The 23102-nt window shown below is 39.1% G+C and overlaps 1 protein-coding gene across 1 annotated transcript in view; it reads right to left on the bottom strand.

Moving 5' to 3' along the window:
- abca5 (ATP-binding cassette, sub-family A (ABC1), member 5) overlaps window positions 1-23102 on the bottom strand; it is a 90292-nt gene that overhangs the window by 26091 nt on the left and 41099 nt on the right. The window contains exons 13-24 of the mRNA XM_068004144.1: window positions 22420-22539; window positions 21049-21187; window positions 19693-19783; window positions 15190-15329; window positions 14845-14964; window positions 14427-14637; window positions 9939-10108; window positions 9026-9153; window positions 5274-5414; window positions 4448-4561; window positions 3315-3485; window positions 1425-1538 (exon numbers count right to left, since the gene is read on the bottom strand). Of these exons, the coding sequence (XP_067860245.1) occupies window positions 1425-1538; window positions 3315-3485; window positions 4448-4561; window positions 5274-5414; window positions 9026-9153; window positions 9939-10108; window positions 14427-14637; window positions 14845-14964; window positions 15190-15329; window positions 19693-19783; window positions 21049-21187; window positions 22420-22539 (1659 nt within the window). The remainder of the gene's footprint in view (window positions 1-1424; window positions 1539-3314; window positions 3486-4447; window positions 4562-5273; window positions 5415-9025; window positions 9154-9938; window positions 10109-14426; window positions 14638-14844; window positions 14965-15189; window positions 15330-19692; window positions 19784-21048; window positions 21188-22419; window positions 22540-23102) is intronic.

Raw genomic sequence — 23102 nt, 5'->3', positions numbered from 1 at the left:
CCCACCATAAACTTGAGACAAATCTGTGATCTAGTGGCAATAATAAACTCAAAGGCGCACATATAGCAGCACTTGTACCATGGCAGCAACTGCTTTGGCACTCAAATTTATTGCATGGCAAAACAATCACTGGTATGGTAAAACTCTAATATATACACATACTGTTGTACATTAACTCAGAAAGCTTGCTTTGAAAACCAAATTTAAAAAGATACTTCTCAATAACTAAAACAAAAGGTCTTCAAAGCAGTCAGTAGGGATTAATCAGTTCTCTGGTGACTAGTTTAAATTTCCTGTTCTAATACCATTGATGCAATAGCACATTAGTTGTTGCAATTCTTAATGCTATGCTTAAAATTAGTTAGCAGGTGTACACCAGCAAAGATTTGGAATAGAGGGAATCCCACTTCCACGCAAGGTTTTCCCAATTTGAAAGGCTCAGATTTCCCTCATTTGCTGTCAAAATCTACACCATTACATATCATTCAGATACAGAAAATATATCAGGTGTTGGTTCAAGACTATGTCAATCATAAAATTGAAAATACACCTTTTAAAAAGATGGCCAAAAAGGTACACATTAAAGTATATCAATAAGGTATATATTAATGCAAGAAAAGATGAAATAAGAAAAGACCATGCAGTCGTTCTATCCATTCATTGCAGGTCAATTCAACAGATAAATATTATAAAATCTTTCAAAAATCATTAGACAACATTGACATATTCTAAAATTCAATTGTATTGTTTACTTTTTTTGTGATCATGTTGATTAACATGAAAATGACAGAACTGAGCAATTAATTATTTACCCTCCTTGTGCCCCCTACCCTAACAGCATCAAGCATTCCATCTTCAAGTATAACACAGCTTAGATGCAATGCAAAGTTTCTGGTGACCCTTTCTGCATGATGTCCTTTAACTGCTAACATTTCTATTCCCCACACATACAGCACCCACATGCAATAGATAGTTCTCTTCTGAGGTTGAGATGTATCTTCACAGTAATGCAAACCAGATATTTGTATTGTGCCTTTAACATAATAAAATGTCCCCTAGGTGCTTCATATAGAAGAGAGTGGATTGAGTGATAGTGAGAGAATTAGAAGTGACTAAATGCATGGTTAAAAATGTGGGGAAGAAGTAGAAAGAGGAGAACATTTGGGGAGGAAGTTCCAGAGGGTAGGCCAGAAGCTTCAACAGCTAATGTAAGCCATACAATACCTGACTTACAAGGACCAGATGTTGCCACAATCCGGAGCAGAATAGCAATTTCTCTGCACAATCAGTCCCTTGGGAGTTAGACACAACTAATTTTTGAATCCACCAAAATAATATTTACCAGTATTGCTTTATTAAAACAAATGGGGAAAATTATCAATGCTGATCATTGTTCTTGTTTTAATTCCTATGCTTTAACTTACCATAACTGAAGAGATCAGAAAAAAGTCTCGAGAAGACTGCATTCGATCAAACCTGAAGGAATAAGCATAGGAGAAGAGTGTCATCGCTGGGGCCCAGCCAATCAGACACAGCATCTGTAAAACAAGAGAGAAATTAGAGAAGCAAAGATATCCTCTTAGTGTGCCCTACGGAGCATCATTAACCTATGTATCAATCTTGCCGTCTCTCTAAGCCCATTCCTTTCAGACTGTATTCAATTTGCTCCAGACTGATCTGTACACAATATATTTAATCTCCTGAAAGAGATGACTAACCAAAAATAAAACTTTCAAAATATAACTCTGGTATTTCTTTACGACACCCTCACAAAATTCCAGGATACTCAATCAACAATACATTTTTTTTTACAAAATTTGTTCTCAAAATTCACAATTCCCTGAGAAACTGGTGGTGGATCTTCTTGCGTACTGTACTGATTATTTGTACAAGTGAGTGACTTGCTAACTTACTTTAGAGGGCATAAGAGTCAATCATATATGAGCCGATTTTAACCCCCCCCTGCTCTGGAACAGTGCAGGCGGGGGTTAATGGCAGGGGTTCCCGCACCCCACAATTTTTACATGCCTGAATTAAGGCACGGGAAGGCTGCCAGCTCCAGAGGAACAGGGGCCTAATTTAAATGGCAAAGTGGCGACCGAATGACATTATTGGGACCCTCTTGCCAATTTAACCACGCTGGAGACCCAGGTAGGTAACTAAAACATTTTTTTTAAATATATGAAAAGTCCAGCAGCAGCAGGAGTACTCCTCCTGGACCACAAGGATACCATGGGCCTCCCCTGCAACGGGCTTCCTTAATGCCCCCCCCGCCCCCACAATCAAATCCTTACTTACCTTGTTACGGACTGTTTCTGTGGGTCCCTGGTGGCAGCCTGACCCCCCCCCCACTTCAATTTTGCGTCCTGCCAGCAGGTGGTGATGTTATTCCCTGCCCCCCCCCCCCCGCCCCCCCAGCTTCAGGCGGAGAGACTGCGTCGGGGCAGGTAAATGAGGCTCTGGAGTTAAAATCCTCCAAACCTCACACTCAGAAGGGCCGGACGGTTCACCACCCGCTTCAGCCTCCACAAACCTGAATTAAAATCAGCCCTACAGTGTGGGACTGGACTCATGAATAGGCCAAACTGGGTGAGGAAAGCAAGTTCTCTTCCCTGAAGGACATTAGTGAATCAGTTGGGTTTTTAACAACAATTTGACAGGATTCATGGTCATTTTTTGGTTAATTTGAATTACTGGATAATTTAACTTTTTTGTTCAAAAATGAGTTTGAATTATCTAATTTAATATTATTATTTATAGACTGGAGTCTTGTACTTTAAGACCCCCATAAATTATAACGATACTCATCTGTTGTACATGTTAGTGCACAGCTGTAATCCATATTTGATATATACCAAAGCAGAATGGTCCCACTTTTCACTCTTCTTCGTGTCAGTGTACATGCTCCACCACTGGTGAAGCAACAGCTCTGCTGAACTCTTTGATTCACTATCAACTATCACTATCAATGCAAAACATTGCAGAATCCAAGTTGTACAAATGGTGTTCTGCCTCATCTACTTTCCCTGTTGCAAATTCTCAATGCGTTATTTAGTATCTACTGGAGTCTAGTCAGTGTAAGTTGCTTACTTTAAGTTCATTCGCTGTATGAATGATCACACTGTAAACCTATACAGCACTTTTCATAAAAGTTTTGGACTGAAGTGCATTTTATAACTCAATTTTAAGTGTATACCCCATAAACAGTATATAAAGAAAACAATATGTTACACTTGACATCAGCACAATTTATCAGATACTTTGCTAAATTAATTAGTTAAAATTATAATAAGCATGTTGATGATTTTACTTACCATTGAAATTACAGCACCTATATGAAGCAAAGACGTGGAATTAAATGCAATCACACAGCCAAGCATGACTACAATTATGAAGAAATAAACTGGGATATCCACCAATGCGTATCCACACCAGTATGCAGAAGGAAAGAGACCAGAAAGTCGGAGCTGAGAGCGAGATTTAATCTGCAAATAGATAAGTTACAGAGCTTTACAATTTTACCTTTCACTATCCAAATGAAATTCAAGGTGGCAGTAATCACCCCTGTGCTGAAAACAGGTCACTAACAATATTTAGCTAGGACCAATGACTTGGGTATTGTTATTCTTTTTAAATTTTGCTGTCCCTTCCTTTCCCCTTAAAGGTTCTTATTGTACTGATCCTGCACATATACTTTCCCTTCGAAAACATTTCTTCCATTTATCTCTCTTGTTTGCTTCTATTAGCACTTCCTAAATTATTACTTCTTTTATCAGACCTGCTGGGTATATACCTTTACTGAAGTCTTGGAATTTTCCTGTGAATGTTGATACCCACCAAGAAAGACCAAGATACTGTTCAATGTCACCAAGAACTGCATTAACAGGTGCATCAAAATTTTAAAAACTTTTTTTTTTAAAACGTAGACTGAGCTTGCTTGTCACAAGGTAAACAGAATAAACAAGCACAATCCAACAGGTAACATTTCTGTCAGAATACAGATATTTTCAACATCAAATCATACTCTTTTGACCCTTATTAATGAAACTGCTTCAGCCAGGTTGCAATCACTACACTGGGAGCAAAGTAGAAGCATAAATGACCTAAGCTTTGTACCTAAGACATAAAAACGCACTTGTTAGAGCATCTGGCTTCTCATATCAGTGCTCCAGATCAAAGAAAATTTTGCCCCCTGCCTCCACCACTTGATTAACTCAATATTGTAGTGTACAAATACTTGAGCAATGTCAGATCGAAAGCAATCTCTGGATAAGTAATCACTGAGAAATTCAAATTTGCGCAAGCTCACCGACAGCTTCTAAAATGCCACAATTTCCCTGTTCTCCAACAGCATTTAACTGTATTTTACCAGAGAGATTGTAACTAAAACCTATCCCTCATTAGGCCAAACTGATATATTTTGTCACTAATGAAATCAGGTCTTTACCTCACGATCTCGTGCATTATCCATGGTGTAACATCCTGGCAATGCAGCTGATAGTAATCCCAATACTGTCAAAGCCATATAAACCTTTTCCTTAAAGTCATCATCAGTAATTGTCTAAAGTGTGAAAATAAATATTCACATTTAGTTCAAACTGCACTCATATCACACAATTGTTAACTTCAATCTGTATTATATTAAAAAAGTTTTATATCTGTAAAAATGTAGAAATACGTGATTGGTTAAAGAGACACTACAATCAGAACCCAGAAACTGTCCTTTCAACCCAGAATCAGGAATCAACCCATTTCTTGGGAGAGACCAGATCATCTCTATGGATATTAGATGATTGAAATACCATGTTGAGCACCAGGTCTCTAGGAGGGCAACAAGAAAAGGAAACAAAAGAAAAGGGAAACAGAGACATACATGGAAAAAAAAAACTATAATGGGTGTGAGCTTGCATTTTCTGCATAATTTTAAACAGATTAACTGTTTCATGGGCTGTTTATAGCCCACACATAATGTAAGGAAACTTATCATAGCAAATTCAAACACTGGTTTCTAAATTATGCAAAACAATTCAGTTTCTTTTTGTAACTACAATTCAATGATGTGCATAGCACAGGTACACTTAAACAAATTACCAATAAGAATTAGTAACTTATGTTTTAAATAGACAACAGGCAGCCGACAACAGCAGAACTGAAACCACATATTTAGCAACCAGTCATAATTAGTCATACAGACAACACGTAATACAAACCAAAGTAAAAGCAAACATTTTTACAATCAGTATCACACTAGATCTATTCAGTATTTAACTTACTAAGTGGAATGGTTTGCTCCAGGCTTGAATCCCTCCAGATCCATTTATGCTAATGAGGAGGGCATTACTGATTAAGTTGATCAACACTGGCAGTGAGTGAATCACCGTGCTATTGAACACTGCTGTGAACATATACTGTTTCTGAACAAGAACACAGGGGACAGAAAGAGATGGTAATGAAAACAGTCCATATTATTCCATAAAAGTTTCTCTGTCACATTCTTCATGCAATTTTAAACTTTACATTAGTACAGTGAGATAACTTCAAGAAAAACATTTGCAATGCACTGCGTCAAGCCAAAAAGGAGTAAATTGTCATAACTGCACTCCCCTCCCTCCCCCCTGAAAAATAAAAAACAGGTTGCACATAAGCTTGCTTGGAAGATGGAAGTAACTTGTCAATGCATTACACTCATATTTGAAAATATAAATTTGGAGTTAGATTATATAAAAAAATTAAATAAAACATTGACCTAAATTTACTCCACATTTTTGTCATTTTTTCTCCCTTCCTCTTTCCTCAAAGCAAAAACTCTTGACTGGGATGGGTGCTGGTCATCCTGGTTACTTTGCCCAAGTGAGCACTCTTTTCATGTATGAGACTAAACAGTGAGTATCAGTTGATTATTTGACTGTAGGTAGATCTTTGTTCACTTCCACCAGGGGTTGTTGGATAATCAGGAGTGAGAACCCTACCTGATCTTCCCCTCCCTAACCTGAGGGCTGAAGATAACTGTGGGACCCTCATTACTTCCCCACTTGAGACCAGCTAAGTCAGCACAGATTGGGTATCACACATGTGGCTCACATAACTCATCTACTCACTGCCTTAACCAGCTAACCCACTGGGGACAGGTTATTTTTCTTTGATTTCAGATTCTCTCTGCAACACCATACGCCATTCCCTGACAAGTGGTCCTATTTTACATAAGAACATAAGAAAAAGGAGCAGGAGTAGGCCATCCGGCCCCTCGACCCTGCTCTGCCATTCAACAAGATCATGGCTGATCTTCTACCTCAATGCCATTTTCCTGCAGAATCCCCATATCCCTTGATGCCTTTAATATCTAGAAATCTATCAATCTCTGTTTTGAATGTACTCAACCACTGAGCCTCCACAGCCCTTTGGGGTAGAGAATTCCAAAGATTCACCAACTTCTGAGTGAAGAAATTTCTCCTCATCTAAGTCCTAAATGGCCTACCCCTTATTCCGAGACTGTGGCCCCTGGGTCTACACTCCTCAGCCAGGGGAAACATCCTCCTTGCATCTATCCTGTCGAGCCCTGTAAGAATTTTGTACGTTTCAATGAGATCACCTCTCATTCTTCTAAAGCTCTAGAGAATAGGCCTAGTCTACTCAATCGACAATCCCGCCATCCCAGGAATCAGTCTGGTGAACCTTCATTGCACTCCCTCTATGGCAGGTATATCCTTTCTTAGGTAAGGAGACCAAAATTGTACACAATACTCCAGGTGCGGTCTCACCAATGCCCTATATAATTGCAGTAAGACATCTTTACTCCTGTACTCCAACCCCCTTGCAATAAAGGCCAACATACCATCTGCCTTCCTAATTGCTTGCTGCACCTGCATGTTAGCTTTCAGTGACTCATCTACAAGGACACCCAGGTCCCTTTGAACATCAACATTTCCCAATCTCTCACCATTTAAAAAATACTCTGCATTTCTGTTTTTTCTACCAAAGTGGATAATTTTACATTTTTCTACTTTATATTCCATCTACCATGTTCTTGCCTACTCACTTAGCCTGTCTATATCCCCTTGAAGCCTCTTTGCGTTCTCCTCACAACTCACTTTCCCACCTAGTTTTATGTCATCAGCAAACTTGGAAATATTACACTTGGTCCCCTCATTCAAATCATTGATATAGATTGTGAATAGCTGGGGCCCAAGCACCAATCCCTGCGGTACCCCACTAGTCAGTCTGCCAACCTGAAAAAGACCCGTTTATTCCTACTCTCTGTAAACCAATTCTCAATCCATGCCAGTATATTACCCCCAATTCCATGTGCTCTAACTTTGTTCACCAACCTCCTGTGTGGGACCTTATTGAAAGCCTTCTGAAAATCCAAATACACCACATCCACTGGTTCCCCCTTACCTATTCTACTAGTTACATCCTTAAAGGACTCCAATAGTTTGACAAACATGATTTCCCTTTCATAAATCCATGTTGACTCTGCCAAATCCTATTATTTTCTAAGTGTCCTGTTATCACATCCTTTGTAATAGATTCTAGCATTTTCCCTTTTTAAAGAGCCAGACTTCTTTGTTGGTCTTTCTCAATATTGCCCAAGCCATCTGCTAATTTTCTGTGCACCTTCTAGCAGATGGTTCTCCTTTAGGACTTCCACCTTCTCCTCAGTTCACAACCAGACAAGAGTAAAACTATTTTTTTTTAATAAAGGCTGTGCACATACATGAAACAAATCCGCTCACTTTTTTTAGATGCAACAATTGAAAACTTACTTTTCAATTTTGTAACAGGCAGCCACCCCAATATTGGACTGTCTGGTTCAAAAACAAACAGGTGCTCACCCTATTTCCCTTTCCTTCCTCTTGCTGGAAAAGCAGTTTTCCAAATAGCCTAGCTAAGATCAAAATCGGAATCAGCTATGAGTGAATCACAGTGTGAACCCATGTCCTACCCATATTGCTGCACTGTGTCATGCCAATAGATCATCTAGTAAATAATCTCAGCAGAGTTTGACAAAAAAAACTCACAAAGCCTCTAAATCAATCAATCATACAAACAGAAAATATCAGAAGCAGATACACTCTCCAAAGGAATCCTTTTGGTCTATGTAACATCATGTTCACGCTACTGTTTAGCAACTGAATTGGAGGTTAAACATGGCATCATGGAGTAGTAGTTCTGGTCATAAAATAAAATATTTGCTAGGACTCATCTAGGGACAAATACTTACCTACATTGAAGATTCATCTTTAATATGGTGGAGAAATGGAAGCAAGAAAAGAGAGATATATTCAGGTAACTATGGAGATTTTCCTCACTGAAAAAGGCATCATGTTGCCAATATGTTTATTCCATACAAGGACAGACAGCTATTGAATCTGCTGTCTGATAGTCACACCCAGTAAGTCTCATTTGTAATAGTTATCAACTTATTGGTCAAACATTTTGCAGACAAACTTGTAAATAGGTTTGAAGAGGAATAAAACTTACTTTTAAAAACAAAACTTGTGACTAGGAGCAAATGCCATTTTTGATCTTTTCTATCTTGTACACAATGTCCACAGGCCAAATAAAAGTACAATTGATAATTAAGAGACAAGCAATTGAGCGTTTTATTCCCAGAATACCCTGAATTCAAAACCTCAGGGTGCTCATTCCTTACACTCACTTGCCTCAATCAGGCACACTTCATAAATAATATCACTAGGTGGAGTGTCATGGAACTGAGTGACCTTTCCAGATTGGATGGAGGTGGGGTAGCATAGAGATTCTTTTTTTTGTATTTTAAAATGACCTTTATCAGATTTGCACCACTTCAAACAAACGTTGTGCATAATTAATCATGGTCTAATTTGTGGCCCTTTCTGATTGGACAATACGTAATGATAAAAATGCCTACAAAAAATGAGGAGGTACAAATGACAAAATGAGTAAGTAAAAAATATCTTCCAGCGACATTTTTGTTTTAAATACTTGTAAATTATGATTCAAATACATCCAGAATCATTCAAAGGGGTATGTTCAAGTCTGTTACCTCTTCTGATAGCGACACATTTAGTGCTGCATTGTGTGGAGCGACATCCGTGAACTCACTGTCAATGAACAACTCCACTTTCACATTCTGAGCTTCCAAAGCATGGATAAGTTTATCAACACTACTGCCTGATATGAAATGAAAAAACACACAACACAGATGAATAATAATCTCTTATAAATCATGCTCAAATACATATACACATATTTGTAAATGGCACCTTTATATGAAATTTTAAATAAATATTTACATGCTTGTTCCTTGGGTGTCCACATATTGATCAAATGAATACCTACTACTTCAGAGTTCACTTTTTAACAGATAAAATCAGTAGCAGTTTTGTCAGAATTTTCTCTGTCTCCCATGCAATTTTCATTATATCCAGAGCTTGCTGGGATTGCCATCTGGGAACTTCTATTGTTTCTTACTGACCCTTGCACCTTACAGACATAGCTAATAATGTGTATAAATTCATAACATGAGAAGCCAGACTGGTCTCTACTACAGAGGAAAAATTAGTTGAGGACAAATGGTAGGTTTGATTGTCTAGCTAGGAAAATTAATTTGCTCTGGTTGGAAGGGCGATTGAGGGAGCTGAATTGAAGTCTGTGGGCCATAATTTCCCTACATCACCGAATATATTCATAGGCGGTACGTATACAACATCGGAACAAGCTAAGCAAAGCCATCAGGATACAGGATTGCCTTGAAAAATGCATTGCTCTGCTGCATTACTGGGCTATTTAATAATACATAGAGGCTAACAAATGAAGAAAAGGTCTACTTACAGTGGCGTGAAACCGTAAGTTGTCATGAATAGTTCAGACTTTTTTTTTTTGAGGACCAGTTCAATTAATTATTTAGTTACTGGAGGCTTTCCGCAATTGATTTTTTTTCCCCACTTATGTCTCACCTGTAGAATTTTTCAGAAGGAGGCGAGTGGTATATTTCTGTTGCTTTTGGCCTTGGCGGAGTAGAATTAACTCAGGGGATAGTTCCACTGCAACATCCTTTCGACTAAGTGTACCGTTTAATAAAGCCATCATAACCACGATGGATATCAAAATGCCGATAATGTAAATTCTGCAAAAGTATTAAAAAATGTTATTTTACTGCTTCCATAACTAGTATATACGGTAAAATCTAACACCGTTTCATTGAAATGTTTCAAAAATTATTCTAAAGACAAATTTCCATTCTACAGTGAGCTTGAGAAATAGCCACATTTTTCTAAAACATTAGAATTTTTACAATAGTGAAGAGTACACACAGTGTTGTCTCTATATAAACCCCAATAGCCAGACTGGAGACAGGACAAGTGAAGTGCCGTACATTCTATGTAAAAAAAAACAGGGTATGCCATTCGGTCCAACAGATGCATGTCGCTGTTTATGCTCCACACGAGCCTCCTCCCTCCATACTTCATCTAACCCTATCAGCATATTCGTTTCTCCCTCGTGCTTATCTAGCTTCCCCTTAAATGCATTTATGCCAGTCGCCTCAACCACTCCATGTGGTAGTGAGTTCCACATTCTAACCACTCTCTGGGTAAAGAAGTTTCTCCAGAATTCCCTATTGGATTTATTAGTGACTATCTTATATCTTTGACCCCTAGTTCTGGTCCCCCCGCAAGTGGAAACATCTTCTCTACGTCTACCCTATCAAAACCTTTCATAACCTTAAAGACCTCTGTCAGGTCCCCCTTCAGTCTTCTCTTTTCTAGAGAAAAGAGCTCCAGCCGATTCAATCTTTCCTGATAGGTATAACCTCTCAGTTCTAATATCATCCTAGTAAATCTTTTTTGCACCCTCTCTAGTGCCTCTATATCCTTTTTATAATATGGAGACCAGAACTGATCACAGTACTCCAAGCGTTGTCTAACCAAGATTTTATACAAGTTTAACATAACTTCTCTGCTTCTCATTTCTATCCCTCTAGAAATGAACCCCAGTGCTTGGTATGCTTTTTCTACCCCATTTAGACTCTTATTATCCAAGCAGTATGTGGCCCCCTTATTCTTCCTACCGAATGTAATATCTCACACTTACCATTATTGAAATTCATTTGACAATTACATGCCCATTCTGCATGTTTATTAATGTCTTCCTGTATTTTGTTCCAGTCCTCCTTGGTGTTAACTCTGCCCCCAATTTGGTGTCATCTGCAAATTTTGAAATTGTATTTCCGTTTCCCAAAACCAAATCGTTTATGTAAATGGTGAACAGTGGTCCCAATACTGATCTCTGAGTAACTACCTTTAACCCCTACTCTGTTTTGTTTTTTGTTTTGTTTTGTAGCCAGTTTGCTATCCATTCTGCTACTTGTCCCCTGACTCCACATACTCTGACCTTAGTAGTGAGTCTACTATGCGGTACTTTAATGAAGGCCTTTTGAAAATCCAAATATATTACATCTGCAGCATTACCCTCACCTACCCTTTCTGTTACTTCTTCAAAGAATTCAATAAGGTTGGTCAAGCATGACCTACCCTTTTGAAGTCTGTGCTAACTATTCTTTATTATATTTTCGGTTTCTAGATGTTTTTCTATTACATCTTTGAGTAAGGATTCCATTAATTTTCCTACCGCCGACATTAAGCTAATTGTTCTATGGCTCCCTGGACTGGTTCTATCTCTCTTTTTAAATATAAGAATCACATTAGCTGTCCGCCAGTCCTCTGGCACTATTCCCTTTTCTAATGAATTTTTATATATACGTAATGGTGCTTCTGCTATCTCTTCCCTAACTTCTTTTAATATGCGCGGATACAATCCATCCGGACCAGAGGTTTTATCCTCTCTAAGTTTGATTAGTTTATCAATTATCTCCCCCCTTTCGATCTTAAATGTCTCTATATCTTTTTTGATCTTTTCTTCTAATGTCCATGCCCACCATGTTAGTCTCCCTGGTAAATACTGAGGCAAAGTAATTATTTAATATTTCTTCAATTTCACTGTCATTACCTGTGGATCTATCATGTGTATCCCTTAATGGCTCTATCCCTATCCTGATTTTTCTTTCGTTATTTACTATTTCTTTTTATATTCCTTGATAATTTAATTTTGTAGTTTCTCTTTGCCTTCCTAAATTTCTTTAAATCTTCTTTCCTAACTTTTTCGTATTCCCTTTTCTCATCCTCTCCTTTGTGGTCTCTGTACTTAGTGTATGCCTTTTTCTTTAGTTTCAGTTTTGCCCTTATTTCTTTATTCATCCATGGCATCATTAGTGGCTAGTTTGTTCTCGCTTTTTCGTGGGATATATTTCTCCTGGACTCTATTGATCACCGTTTTAAATGTTTCCCACTGCTGCTCTCTTTGTTTATCAGTAAATTTCTCCAGTTTACTTTCCCTAGTTCTATTCTCATCCCCTGAAAATCACCTTTATTGCAGTTTATTATTTTGGTCTTTGTCTTACTTATGTCCTTCTCAATCTTTATCTTAAACCTATTATGTTGTGATCGCTGTTGCTTAAATGTTCCCCTACGCTTACTTCTCTTATCTGTTCTGTTTCATTTCCCATTACTAGATCCAGTAGTGCTTCCTCTCGTTAGGCTTTTTACATACTGGGTAAAAAAGGAGTCCTGCACATATTGTAAAAACTCCATTCCCTGTATCTCTTCACCTACCTTTTCTTGCCAGTTTATTTGGGATAGTTAAAATCTCCCATAATTATTGTTCTATGTCCTTTATTCATTTCACATTTGTTTACATATTTCTTCCTCCACCTCCTTTCCAATATTAGGTGGTCTGTAGTATACCCCTATTAGCGTGACGGATCCCTTATCTTTTATTTCAATCCATATGGATTCTATTTCTATCCTTCTGTTAGTTATGTCCCTTTTTTCTACTGCCGTTATGTTATCTCTAATTAGTACAGCTACTCCACCCCCTCCTTCTTCCTTCCCTATCCTTTCTGATTACGTTATAGCCTACAATATTTAGTTGCCAGTCCTGTTCTTTATTTAGCCATGTTACAGTTATTCCTAATACATCTGGTTCCTTGTTACAGATTATTGCCTCCAGTTCCCCCATTTTATTTTGGAGGCTGTGTACTTTGCAGTTTAATTTATCTTTAATAATTGTTCCTTTTACTTCGTTTTTAACTGTCCTTTTATACTTCTGTTTTATAGCTGTATTTCTTCCTTGACTGTTTGTCATTTTTATTCCTTACCCTGATCTGGTCTTTACACTCATCTCCTGTTTGTTTTATCTTTAAGCTTTTGCTATTGCTACCAGATCCCTCCTCCCCATCTTGCTAGTTTAAAGCCTTATGCACTGCCCTATTCAACCTTTCCACTAGGGCTCTAGTCCCATTCTGGTTCAGGTGGAGCACGCCCCTGCGGTACAGCTCCTTTCTGTCCCAGTGCTAATGTCCCATGAAATGCAACCCCTCCTTCCCACACCACTCTTTCAGCCACGCATTCGCCTTTCTGATCTGCCTATCCCTATGCCAATTAGGTTTACTACCCGAGCCACGTACTGAGATTACCACCTGTGAAGTCCTTTTTAATTTAGTTCTAGCTTCTGATAATCCCTCAGCAGGACCTCATCCTTGTTCTTCCTTATGTCATCGGTGCGACATGGCCCATGACAACTGGATCTTCCCCCTCCCTTTCCAAGTTCCTCTCCAGTTGCTCAGAGATGACCTTTACCTTTGAACCAGGTAGGCAATACACCCTCTTGGGCTCTCGGTTGCAACTGCAGAGGACACTATCTACCCCTCTGATTATAGAATCCTCTATGATTACAACCTTTCTATTCTGACCTTCTCCTCCCCCTTGGACTGCCTCATGCTCTGTTATTTAGATCTGTGCACAGACCTACTGAAACTAATTTAATTTTCCTATTTCCTTAGTGCTAAGCTACTATGCCTCTACCCACTAATTAATTAGAAAGCTGTCCATTTCTTTTTTGGATGTTTCAAGTCCATCACTGAGCTAAATGGCAATCTACTGGACAATTTAGCTGAATGTCTAGTTATTCATTAAATTACATTTAGTTGAAAACCTCCTTTGGTTATGGGTCATGCACCTCAGTTCTTTGCTCCTATTTCAATACGTAGAACTTTCCACATTCGATCTGATTGCCCTTCACGATTTAAAACTCAGATTACGTTTGCCTGAATTTTCTCCCTCCAATAATAACATATTTAGCACCCTTAACTTCTCTTCAATGCATATCAATTTAAGAACTATATCAGACTAGTTGCTCTTCTTTGAACCCTTTCCAGTGCTAACATTCACTAACACACATGAACCACAACAGCCCTTATAAATTAATGAAAACGTAAATACTCCACGTGGTTGAAGTGAAGGTAGGATGCTAAAAGGAGACATAAGATGATGATGATAACAACAAGGACCAACAGCCTTTCTTTGCCTTGATTATCGCATTACACTTACATATAAAGGAGCGTACTGCGTTCTCGACTGAAATTCATAAAGCGCAACCAGACTATGGTGCGGAACTGCTGAAGCCACAGAGCAGCGCCAGTCAGCATTGCTGAGTTGGCTTCTGGAAAAGTCAGGAGTTGGTGATCAATGCAATCAATGCAAATGTCTTCTTCATTTGCTATCACATCTGGTGCTGGGTCCCTGGTAAAAACACTGTAATCTGAAAGAGTACAGAAAAATGCAAACAATAAGGATCAAGCCACTGGTAAAAATGGTCTCTTGTATTTACTGGTTAGCTTAATGTCAGCTGAAGTAGAATGAATGGAAGAAATGTCTGTGTGTAGGTAGAGGGGGCTGAAAAGAAGATTTTGCAGAGGAAACTTTGGTTGCACAGCACTCCTTTAATTTACTGCAAGGTTTTACTGGCCTGCTTGGTCTATTTCTGATTCTGCCTCCAATTTCAGGAAAACCTCTTCCAAAGACGTCATGGAAACCCCATAGCTGTCAATTCCGAGATTGGTACGACTGTCCAAATCTTCAAAGAGATCTGAAAAGAGAGACTGTTAACAATGAGCATAAACACAACACCAGCACAAAATTATAGGCAGGAACGTTTAGAGGGAGAAGAGGTACCAACCCTGTGTTGGAAGATTTCAATTTTTTCCAGCACCTAGACGCTCTTCGTGCTACCACAACTAATAAAAGTACTTCTTAAAGACACCAGATTTAAGAGATTGAATGATGAAAGTTACATTTAATGGGCCTACTGTACCTGCAAATTTGTTAACGTCCTGAAGAGGTAAAGTATATGCCAGCTCCAGATCATGCAGCTGTGAAAACTCAGCATTTGATATGTGGTATTTGACCAATGACGTCACTTTGTCAGAATAGCAGGACTCATTTACAGACATTCTGTTCAAAATCAAAAAGCAAGTATTTTAGATGATATAACCCTGCATGCAGATGGAGATACATTAAATGTACGGACTAATTGGCCCAGAATTTCCTAGAGAAGAGTGATTGGCGACATACACCATAAATTACACCCTTTCGTGCCCCAATCTTCACGTTGCAAACTTATGCCAAAATTTCCAGTAAAAGTAATTTGAATAAGCCGCAGCGAGGAGAATGGCGAATCAAGGACCTCAAACAGTGCTGCCAATGGCCTGCCTCAAAAAGGTTCACATGCCGCTATAAAAGCTTGTTGAATAAAAGTTTTTCTGATGTCGTTTGTTGGATGAAAGTTTAACAAAGCTGTTTTTGGGCACAATTTTCATTGCTGTTGTTTGCTGACTAACTTTAATTGCACTTTTTTACTGAATAAAACTTTCATTGTTTGTTACCTTGCCTGTTGTTCTTTGAGTTCACAGTCCCACAGGGATTAGTGCATGACATAATTGCTTCAGACTTCCTCATGCTGCTTGATTCAGCAAGTTTGACGTGGGTGGGTTTATGAGGGTGGTTATCAATGGCTGAACACCTGTGCCACCAGCTGCTCTCCGACTGCCCTGGTGGCTCTGAGCGTGGATTCCTCAGAGGAGCCACCACCTCTGGGGTTGGGAACATGCAGGTGGTGATCCTCTGGATCCTCAGGCATCTCATCTGCCAAGTCCACGCTGAGCCCTTTCCACAGATCGAAATTGTGCAGTGGGCAGCACCACCACTACAATCTTTGTCACTTTATCGGAGGTGTACTGTTGGAAATTCTCTCCAACCTGTTCAAGCACTAGAAGCATGCTTTCAGCACCACTATGGTCCTCTCCACTACCTGCCAGGTTGCCCCATGTGCACACCATTGGTGATGTGGATCGGTATCATCCAACACTGCTTCAGGGGGTAAGCCTTGTTCCCGAGGATATATCTGCCTCCTTATCCCTCCCTGCTGAATAATTCATAGATGGCAGAGTGGCGAAGGACAATCCCGTCGTCATAGCTTCCCTGATGGAGTTTACATGCAGGACTTTTTTTGGGCATCATAGACAATTTGCACATTTAGCAAGTGAAACCCATTCCTGTTGATAAAAGTGATAGGTTCCTCGAATGGAGCCTTCAGCACCACGTGGGTACCATTGGTAACCCCCTGCAGAAGCCCGCAAGCATGTGGAAATTGATAGTCCTGTTTCTTTTCTCCGCAGGGGATATGCCATATTTGATTAAATCCAATGCCCTGTGGAAGAGGGCAACTGTCATCTATCGAATGCAGGCCATCACAACGCTCAGGCTGATGTTAGAGATCTCTCCAGTGAATGACTGGAAGGAACCCGAGCCGTAGAAAACGAGGGCTGTGGGCACCTTTATTTCGTCTGATAAGGCCCTGCGGGAAGTAGACCGCGACTTCAGTTCTTCCTGCAGCTTTACACTGAAATGGCCAATTGCTTTCTTGGTGAAGCGCAATTTGCACAAGCACAGTTCCTCTAACAGCTGCAGGTATGACATCAATTCCCTGTGCTCTCCATGGGGGCGTAGTTGCACGTTCGATGCTATCTCTGGCCATGGTGCCTCATGCATCATGCCTCCTGCCTTTGGTCTTCTTCCTCGTCCATGATAGTGCAGAATATGAGAATGCCCAGTGGAAAGGCCATTGCAATCCTCTGACCTTCTGAATGCGTTGAGCGGTGTGGGGGTCCTAGAAGTATTGCCTTCAGACACTCAGAGAACTCTGGATGGCAAAACTGAAGGTCTCAATAACAGAGAACATAAGAACATAAGAACATAAGAAATTGGAGCAGGAGTAGGCCAATCGGCCCCTCGAGCCTGCTCCGCCATTCAATAAGATCATGGCTGATCTGATCCCAACCACCAATCTAAAGAACACAAGAAGTCGGAGCAGGACCCGGCCACATAGCCCCTGGGCCCTCTCCGCCACCCACAGGGCATTGACCGATCCGAACTCAGCTTCATGTCCAATTTCCTGCCCGCTCCCCATAACCCCTAATTCCCTTTACTTCTAGGAAACTGTCTATTTCTGTTTTAAATTTATCTAATGATGTAGCTTCCACAGCTTCCTGGGGCAGCAAATTCCACAGACCTACCACCCTCTGAGTGAAGAAGTTTCTCCTCATCTCAGTTTTGAAAGAGAAGAAAATCTAAGCGATCAATTCTAGACTGCAGAGATGAAACCTTACAACTTTTATAGTCCTCCTAGGCTCAGAGTCATGCAAGAGCCATAAATCACATCAATACTGGTGACCGGCACACCTGCACCAGTATTTTTCCGTCTAAGTGGCTGTGGCAAGAAAACTAGCGAAATCCAAGAAATTAGCGATCGCCATTGACTTAATGGGGGCCGGAGTGGGGCAAAAGTCCCAGGAAATTACGGTGCAGTGTGAATAATGGCATATTTCACCTGTGTCATAATTTCCTTGGACTTTTGCGATAGAAAATGAACCTAACACCATAGATACATCATTCCAATGAGGGAAATCTCCAGAAAATTCTGGGCCAATATCTTATCAGCTTATTACAGTTTAACCCTTGTGATCCCACTGGCAGTCCCAAGAATTTCAGGCTCCCTGCACTTGCCTTTTTTGTTAGGATTTCATGACGTGTACAATGACACCAATGTATTACAGCAATAAAGCAACTCAGGTGTCAAGGGCAGCTTTTTAAAAAAAAACTGTTGTAGTGATCCTGCACAACAAAAATGGAGCCTCAAAAGTGAGGGAAAGTCTAGGGGAACTATATTTTGCTCAAAGTACTCCCTCTTTCTAGGACCATCTTCCAAGTATTTCTTTAACTTTTTTTTTAAAAAAACACCAACATTATTGTTAATATGGAAACCTTGTAATAGGTCTCCCTCCCAGGTAGGTTGCTCTGGTGAGATTGATGACCGCGAGTGTCCTAGAACAACTACACTGCAAACCATAGAACCATAGAAAAGATACAGCACAGAAGAGGGCCATTCGGCCCATCGTGTCCGCGCCGGCTCGAAGAACAACCAGGTGCCCATTCTAATTCCATCTTCCAGCACCCGGTCCATAGCCCTGCAGCTTACAGCACTTTAGGTGCAGGTTCAGGTACTTTTTAAAAGAGTTGAGGGTCCCTGCCTCTACCACCAATTCGGGCAGCGAATTCCATACACCCACCACCCTCTGGGTAAAAAAAAAGTTTTTCCTCATGTCCCCGCTAATCCTTCGGCCAATCATCTTAAATCAAACAGCTGGGGACATGACTTCAAATCAGTCTGGGAACTTCTCCATGGCTGCCTGACTCTGGGAAACTATAACATAGGCTGGGAAATCTGAATTCCAAGCCCATACAATAATTTCCAGGGGTTGGGCAACTCAGAAGCAACTCAAGCTAGTCTGAAATTGTAGTTGATGCTTTTTGCACTGAAGTCACTCCAGGATGCTCCTGTAGCTGATGTCACTGAAGTGACCCATGAGGGAATGAGATTCCATTTGAGAATCCCAATGTCAGCAATAAATTTGTCCTTTTTATTAAAATGTCAAAAAAATTCTTAAGACTTAAAGTACTCCCTATAGGCCAACCTTTTCCTTAAAGTTCAAATAAATATTTGAACACTACTTCTGTTCACCTCATTTTTCCTTCCTCATTGTCTCCCTCTTTTCTATTATCTACTTTCATTTTTTTCCAAAATAACATGCCCTAGTTTTGTTACCTCTTTAAAAAGTTATATATATCTGCATTCTAACCCCCTACAGTGATTTCCTAGGTTTGGGCGACTCAGAATAACTATGAAACCAATCTGAAGTCACAGCCTCTGCTTTTTGCAATGACCACCAATATTATTACACACAAACCCAACTTCCCCTGCCTTTGGTCCCACTGTGCAACTTTGAAATGGGATCAACAATTTAAAAATTTGGCCTCTGGCTGAAAAACCCAACCTTTGGAGCCAGTCTTACAAGGCGTAGCATTGTAAAAACTGACAACTGCATCACATGCACACAATTGCGTCAACTTCAGACATAATTTTCAAATAGGCAGCATTATGATTTAATGGTATTATTTTGTCTGAAGCCTTAACAGTGCAATTACATCACAAGAGAGCTTTAGTGCACTGATGAATTAACATTTTGGAACAGGACTGAATTTGCTGTCTATTAACTGATTTAGTGTTGCCATAATTGCATAGAATGAATCAAGCACAAAAACCACGAGAGTGAAAATACCTCAGAAATTCCTGGGGAATTTCACTTATATACATAAGCATCTGGGCCAAATTCTAATGACCAAAAACATTACACACTGAAGGATATTTCATATTGAGCCCTCTTAAGATCTCACTCAAAATTCATATATAATACTTTACCTGAGGTTGTAACCCACACCAAATTTTGCTTTCAGGAACAGTGAGGAGCCAACGCATTTGAGCTGCCCTTGTGAGATGACAGCTTTACGATCTACACCAAGACAAACAAACACACACACACAATAAATCAATTCCATCAGATGGTAAAAGTAACTGTTACGTCAATCATAATGCCCAAAAATTATGACTTATTTGGTGTATTTCAAATCTTCGCTTTTTCAGGATGGAACATAAAATCAAAGTGAGTCACACCAGAGTTAGCACTAAATTGATATTTAAGCAAAAATGAGTGATGAGCTGTATTGCTGAGTTTTACCAATGCACATATTCTTTTGGCACAATATGATGCAAAATGCTAACGTTTATGATTGCACTGCACTAATAAGCAGTTTCTCAATAGTTTATGTATTTTGTTTTTTTTAAAAAGTAAAATAAGATTTTAAACTAAATATGTCTATTGCATCAGTAGCAAAGAAGTGTAGAAAGAAAATCCAATTTTGAGTAAACCAGGGATTTTGGCAAAACAAACAAATCCAAGAGTATTAGGCCAGCAGTGGTTGCCGCTCATTAGATTTAAATTCACCCACTAATTTACCGCATTCTTTTTGGCGGCAACTTCCTTGAACTGCAAGTTCAAATAATAATATAAGCGTTCTTTCCCGGGCTGTGTGAGTGGTGAAAGGATTGCTAAGGCCCCTCAACCAATCAGCTTGAAGCAAGCCACGCTGTGAGAACCAGGATATGCAGTTCATAGGCAAACAGCGCAGACTAAAAACTTAGATGTGCCCAATAAGGTATTATAAAATTACAGAGAAAGCAAAATAAAGAGATGAGATTAAAAGACTGAGATAAAAGAGACGGCATGAAAAAGTTAAAAAAAATGTTTTAATTAAAACATTTTTTTAAAAAAACTATTAAAATCAGCAGTAATGAGACTCCACATTTTTAAAAGTTAATTTTTACTGCCAAAGAGGTTGTTTGGCAGTCATTAAGACTTATCACGCTGTTAAAACTTAGTTTATACTTGAAAAAAATGAGCATATGTGTTTTGTGGCGAGATTAGTTCATTTCCAGCTGGGCAGAACAGCAAGTTGCTGCAGGTCCGTTGATTCCATAGATTGCAGCCGGCGAGGTCCCTTTAAGGCGAAGCTGTCACATCGCTGGCGAATCAGGAAGAGCAAGTTCTGGATTGCCGCATTTAACTGCACATGTGCAGTCACCAGAACTTGCTCTTCGATTTCGCCACTAATAACGGCGAGCGCTGTTGGGCTCATCGTTATTTTAAAAGCAATTTCTAAGCCATTATCATTTTACTAACGAGCTAATCTTCAACCAAATCTCATCATCAGCACTAACCTGCCAGAATATCAGCTTCATCAATGAAGTGAGTGGTTAATAGTATCACCCTTCCTGCTTTCCTCTTTTTCAGCAAGGCCCACACTTGTTGGCGAGAACAAGGATCCATCCCAGCAGTTGGTTCATCAAGGAGCAAAACCTTTGAGAGAGCGAGATAGAGATAGAGATATTACAGATTGCATTTCACTAAATTTAAAAAAAGTAAGGATTTTCCAGCAGATGCATGTTTCCAAACCCTGTGTTCTTGGGTTCAAATTCCTAATGTGAGCAATTCTTGAATCCTCCAAAGGCGAGGTACATTAACAGTTATAAACTAGTCAGTTGAATGAGTAATTGGCAGAAACAAGTTTCACTTTGTAATATGAGACTTTTACTCTTTTTTTCAAAACTCAACCAGTGATAAAGTACTTAAAAAAGACCATTCGATAATGTTAATATTTCAGTGGCTAACAAAACAGAATTAGCAAAGAAAATAAAAGGAATGCAGGAGCATAGGGCTACTATTCTATTTTTGTAGCCAATATCCCAAATTTGAAACTTCACAGTGCAAATTTATCTCAGCAGTTACATACATTCAGGTAAAAGAAACTGCTGCGTGAATAATGGAGGGGGACAGGGGTTGCTCACAGTTTCTACAATTTGGAATGTCTTTCAGAGATGTTTATCTGGGTAGATACAAAAGTTAGTATTTTGTTCCTTTATTCGGGGAATACAAGTAGGTGCATCAAAAGGATAAAAAACCTTCTGCACTGTCAAACCTTACTGGAAACAGCACTTCTTGCAGGGTCTTAATTGGTCTTACTTTAGGTCAATGTGAGATGATGTTTCCTTTTTCAAATTATAAAAAGGTAGAGTTAAAATATATGGCAGTTGAAAGTAATTTTAACTGATTGATGTAGATTTTTAGGAAAACACTGGAAGTTGTTAAAACAGAATGACGTCTAAATGAACTAAGGTACTTCTACATGCTGTTAAAATAAATAGGAAACTTTTCAAGATTCAATATGTTAACTTTTCAAAAACATATTATAAACTTATACCACATTGGCATGACAGGAGGTGATAGTAGCAAGAAGAAACGAGATTAATATGAGAGCTGACTTGAGCTCAATATTGTGACATCACAGTATCATTCTGGAAAGCTGAACTTACACATTTAATTTGAGAATATTGCATTCTTGCCTCTCTTTTCAATTTGTACAAAGAGATAAAATACTAACTAACGGGATTAAAGTTTTAAGAATGTAAATTTAATATTTTATGGCAGTTTCACACAATACTTTCTGCTTCACTACAGTAATACGGGGTAAAGGTTTACATCACTTATTAGTCAAAACAAAAGGCCCATGGAACCCACATCTAACCTCTCACCTTAGGGTCTCCCAAAATTGCCATTCCCATTGAAAGCTTCCTTTTTTGTCCACCACTGAGCTTTTCTGCACGGACATCCATTATTGCTTCCATATCCAGTTCTTTTATGACATTCAGCACCTGATGGAAGCAATGGGGGAAAGATTAAGTTTCAACAAAAACTAATTCAGTTTTCAAAATCATTTTTGAGGAAATGTATTCAAAAATAACTTTTACACAAACCAGCACAAAACAGGTCACATGATACCAATCACTGCCTAAATGTTTTTTATTTCACAATGGCACAACATTGATAACACCAGTATGGCCTGCACCATATTCATCTATGGTAAGTACACCAAAACCTAATTATTTTTTGAACTAACTTTGATACTACTAAAAAAAGTTTTTAGTTTCAGAAACAACATCAACGATCCACTGGATATGTGACTTATCCAACAGGAAGATTTGATTTCATAAAACACTTGTGACTTTGTGCGTGCTATTTGGGTCCAGTATTCAATGGGTTTCTGACATATTCTCTTTCTCTATAAACACATCACAAGAACATGCATGAAATGGGACACATATTTTGCACAAAAAGGTTACAATTCATGCAGTTCTTTTGTACACAAAGGATTCCTGATCAAGTCTAGAACAATTAGGTATTAAAAACACACATTTGTAATGCACACAAAAACCTA

The sequence above is a fragment of the Heptranchias perlo genome, chromosome 23 (assembly GCF_035084215.1).
Source record: "Heptranchias perlo isolate sHepPer1 chromosome 23, sHepPer1.hap1, whole genome shotgun sequence".
Classification (NCBI taxonomy): Eukaryota; Metazoa; Chordata; class Chondrichthyes; order Hexanchiformes; family Hexanchidae; genus Heptranchias; species Heptranchias perlo.
This window is presented reverse-complemented; position numbering and strand designations above follow the sequence as displayed.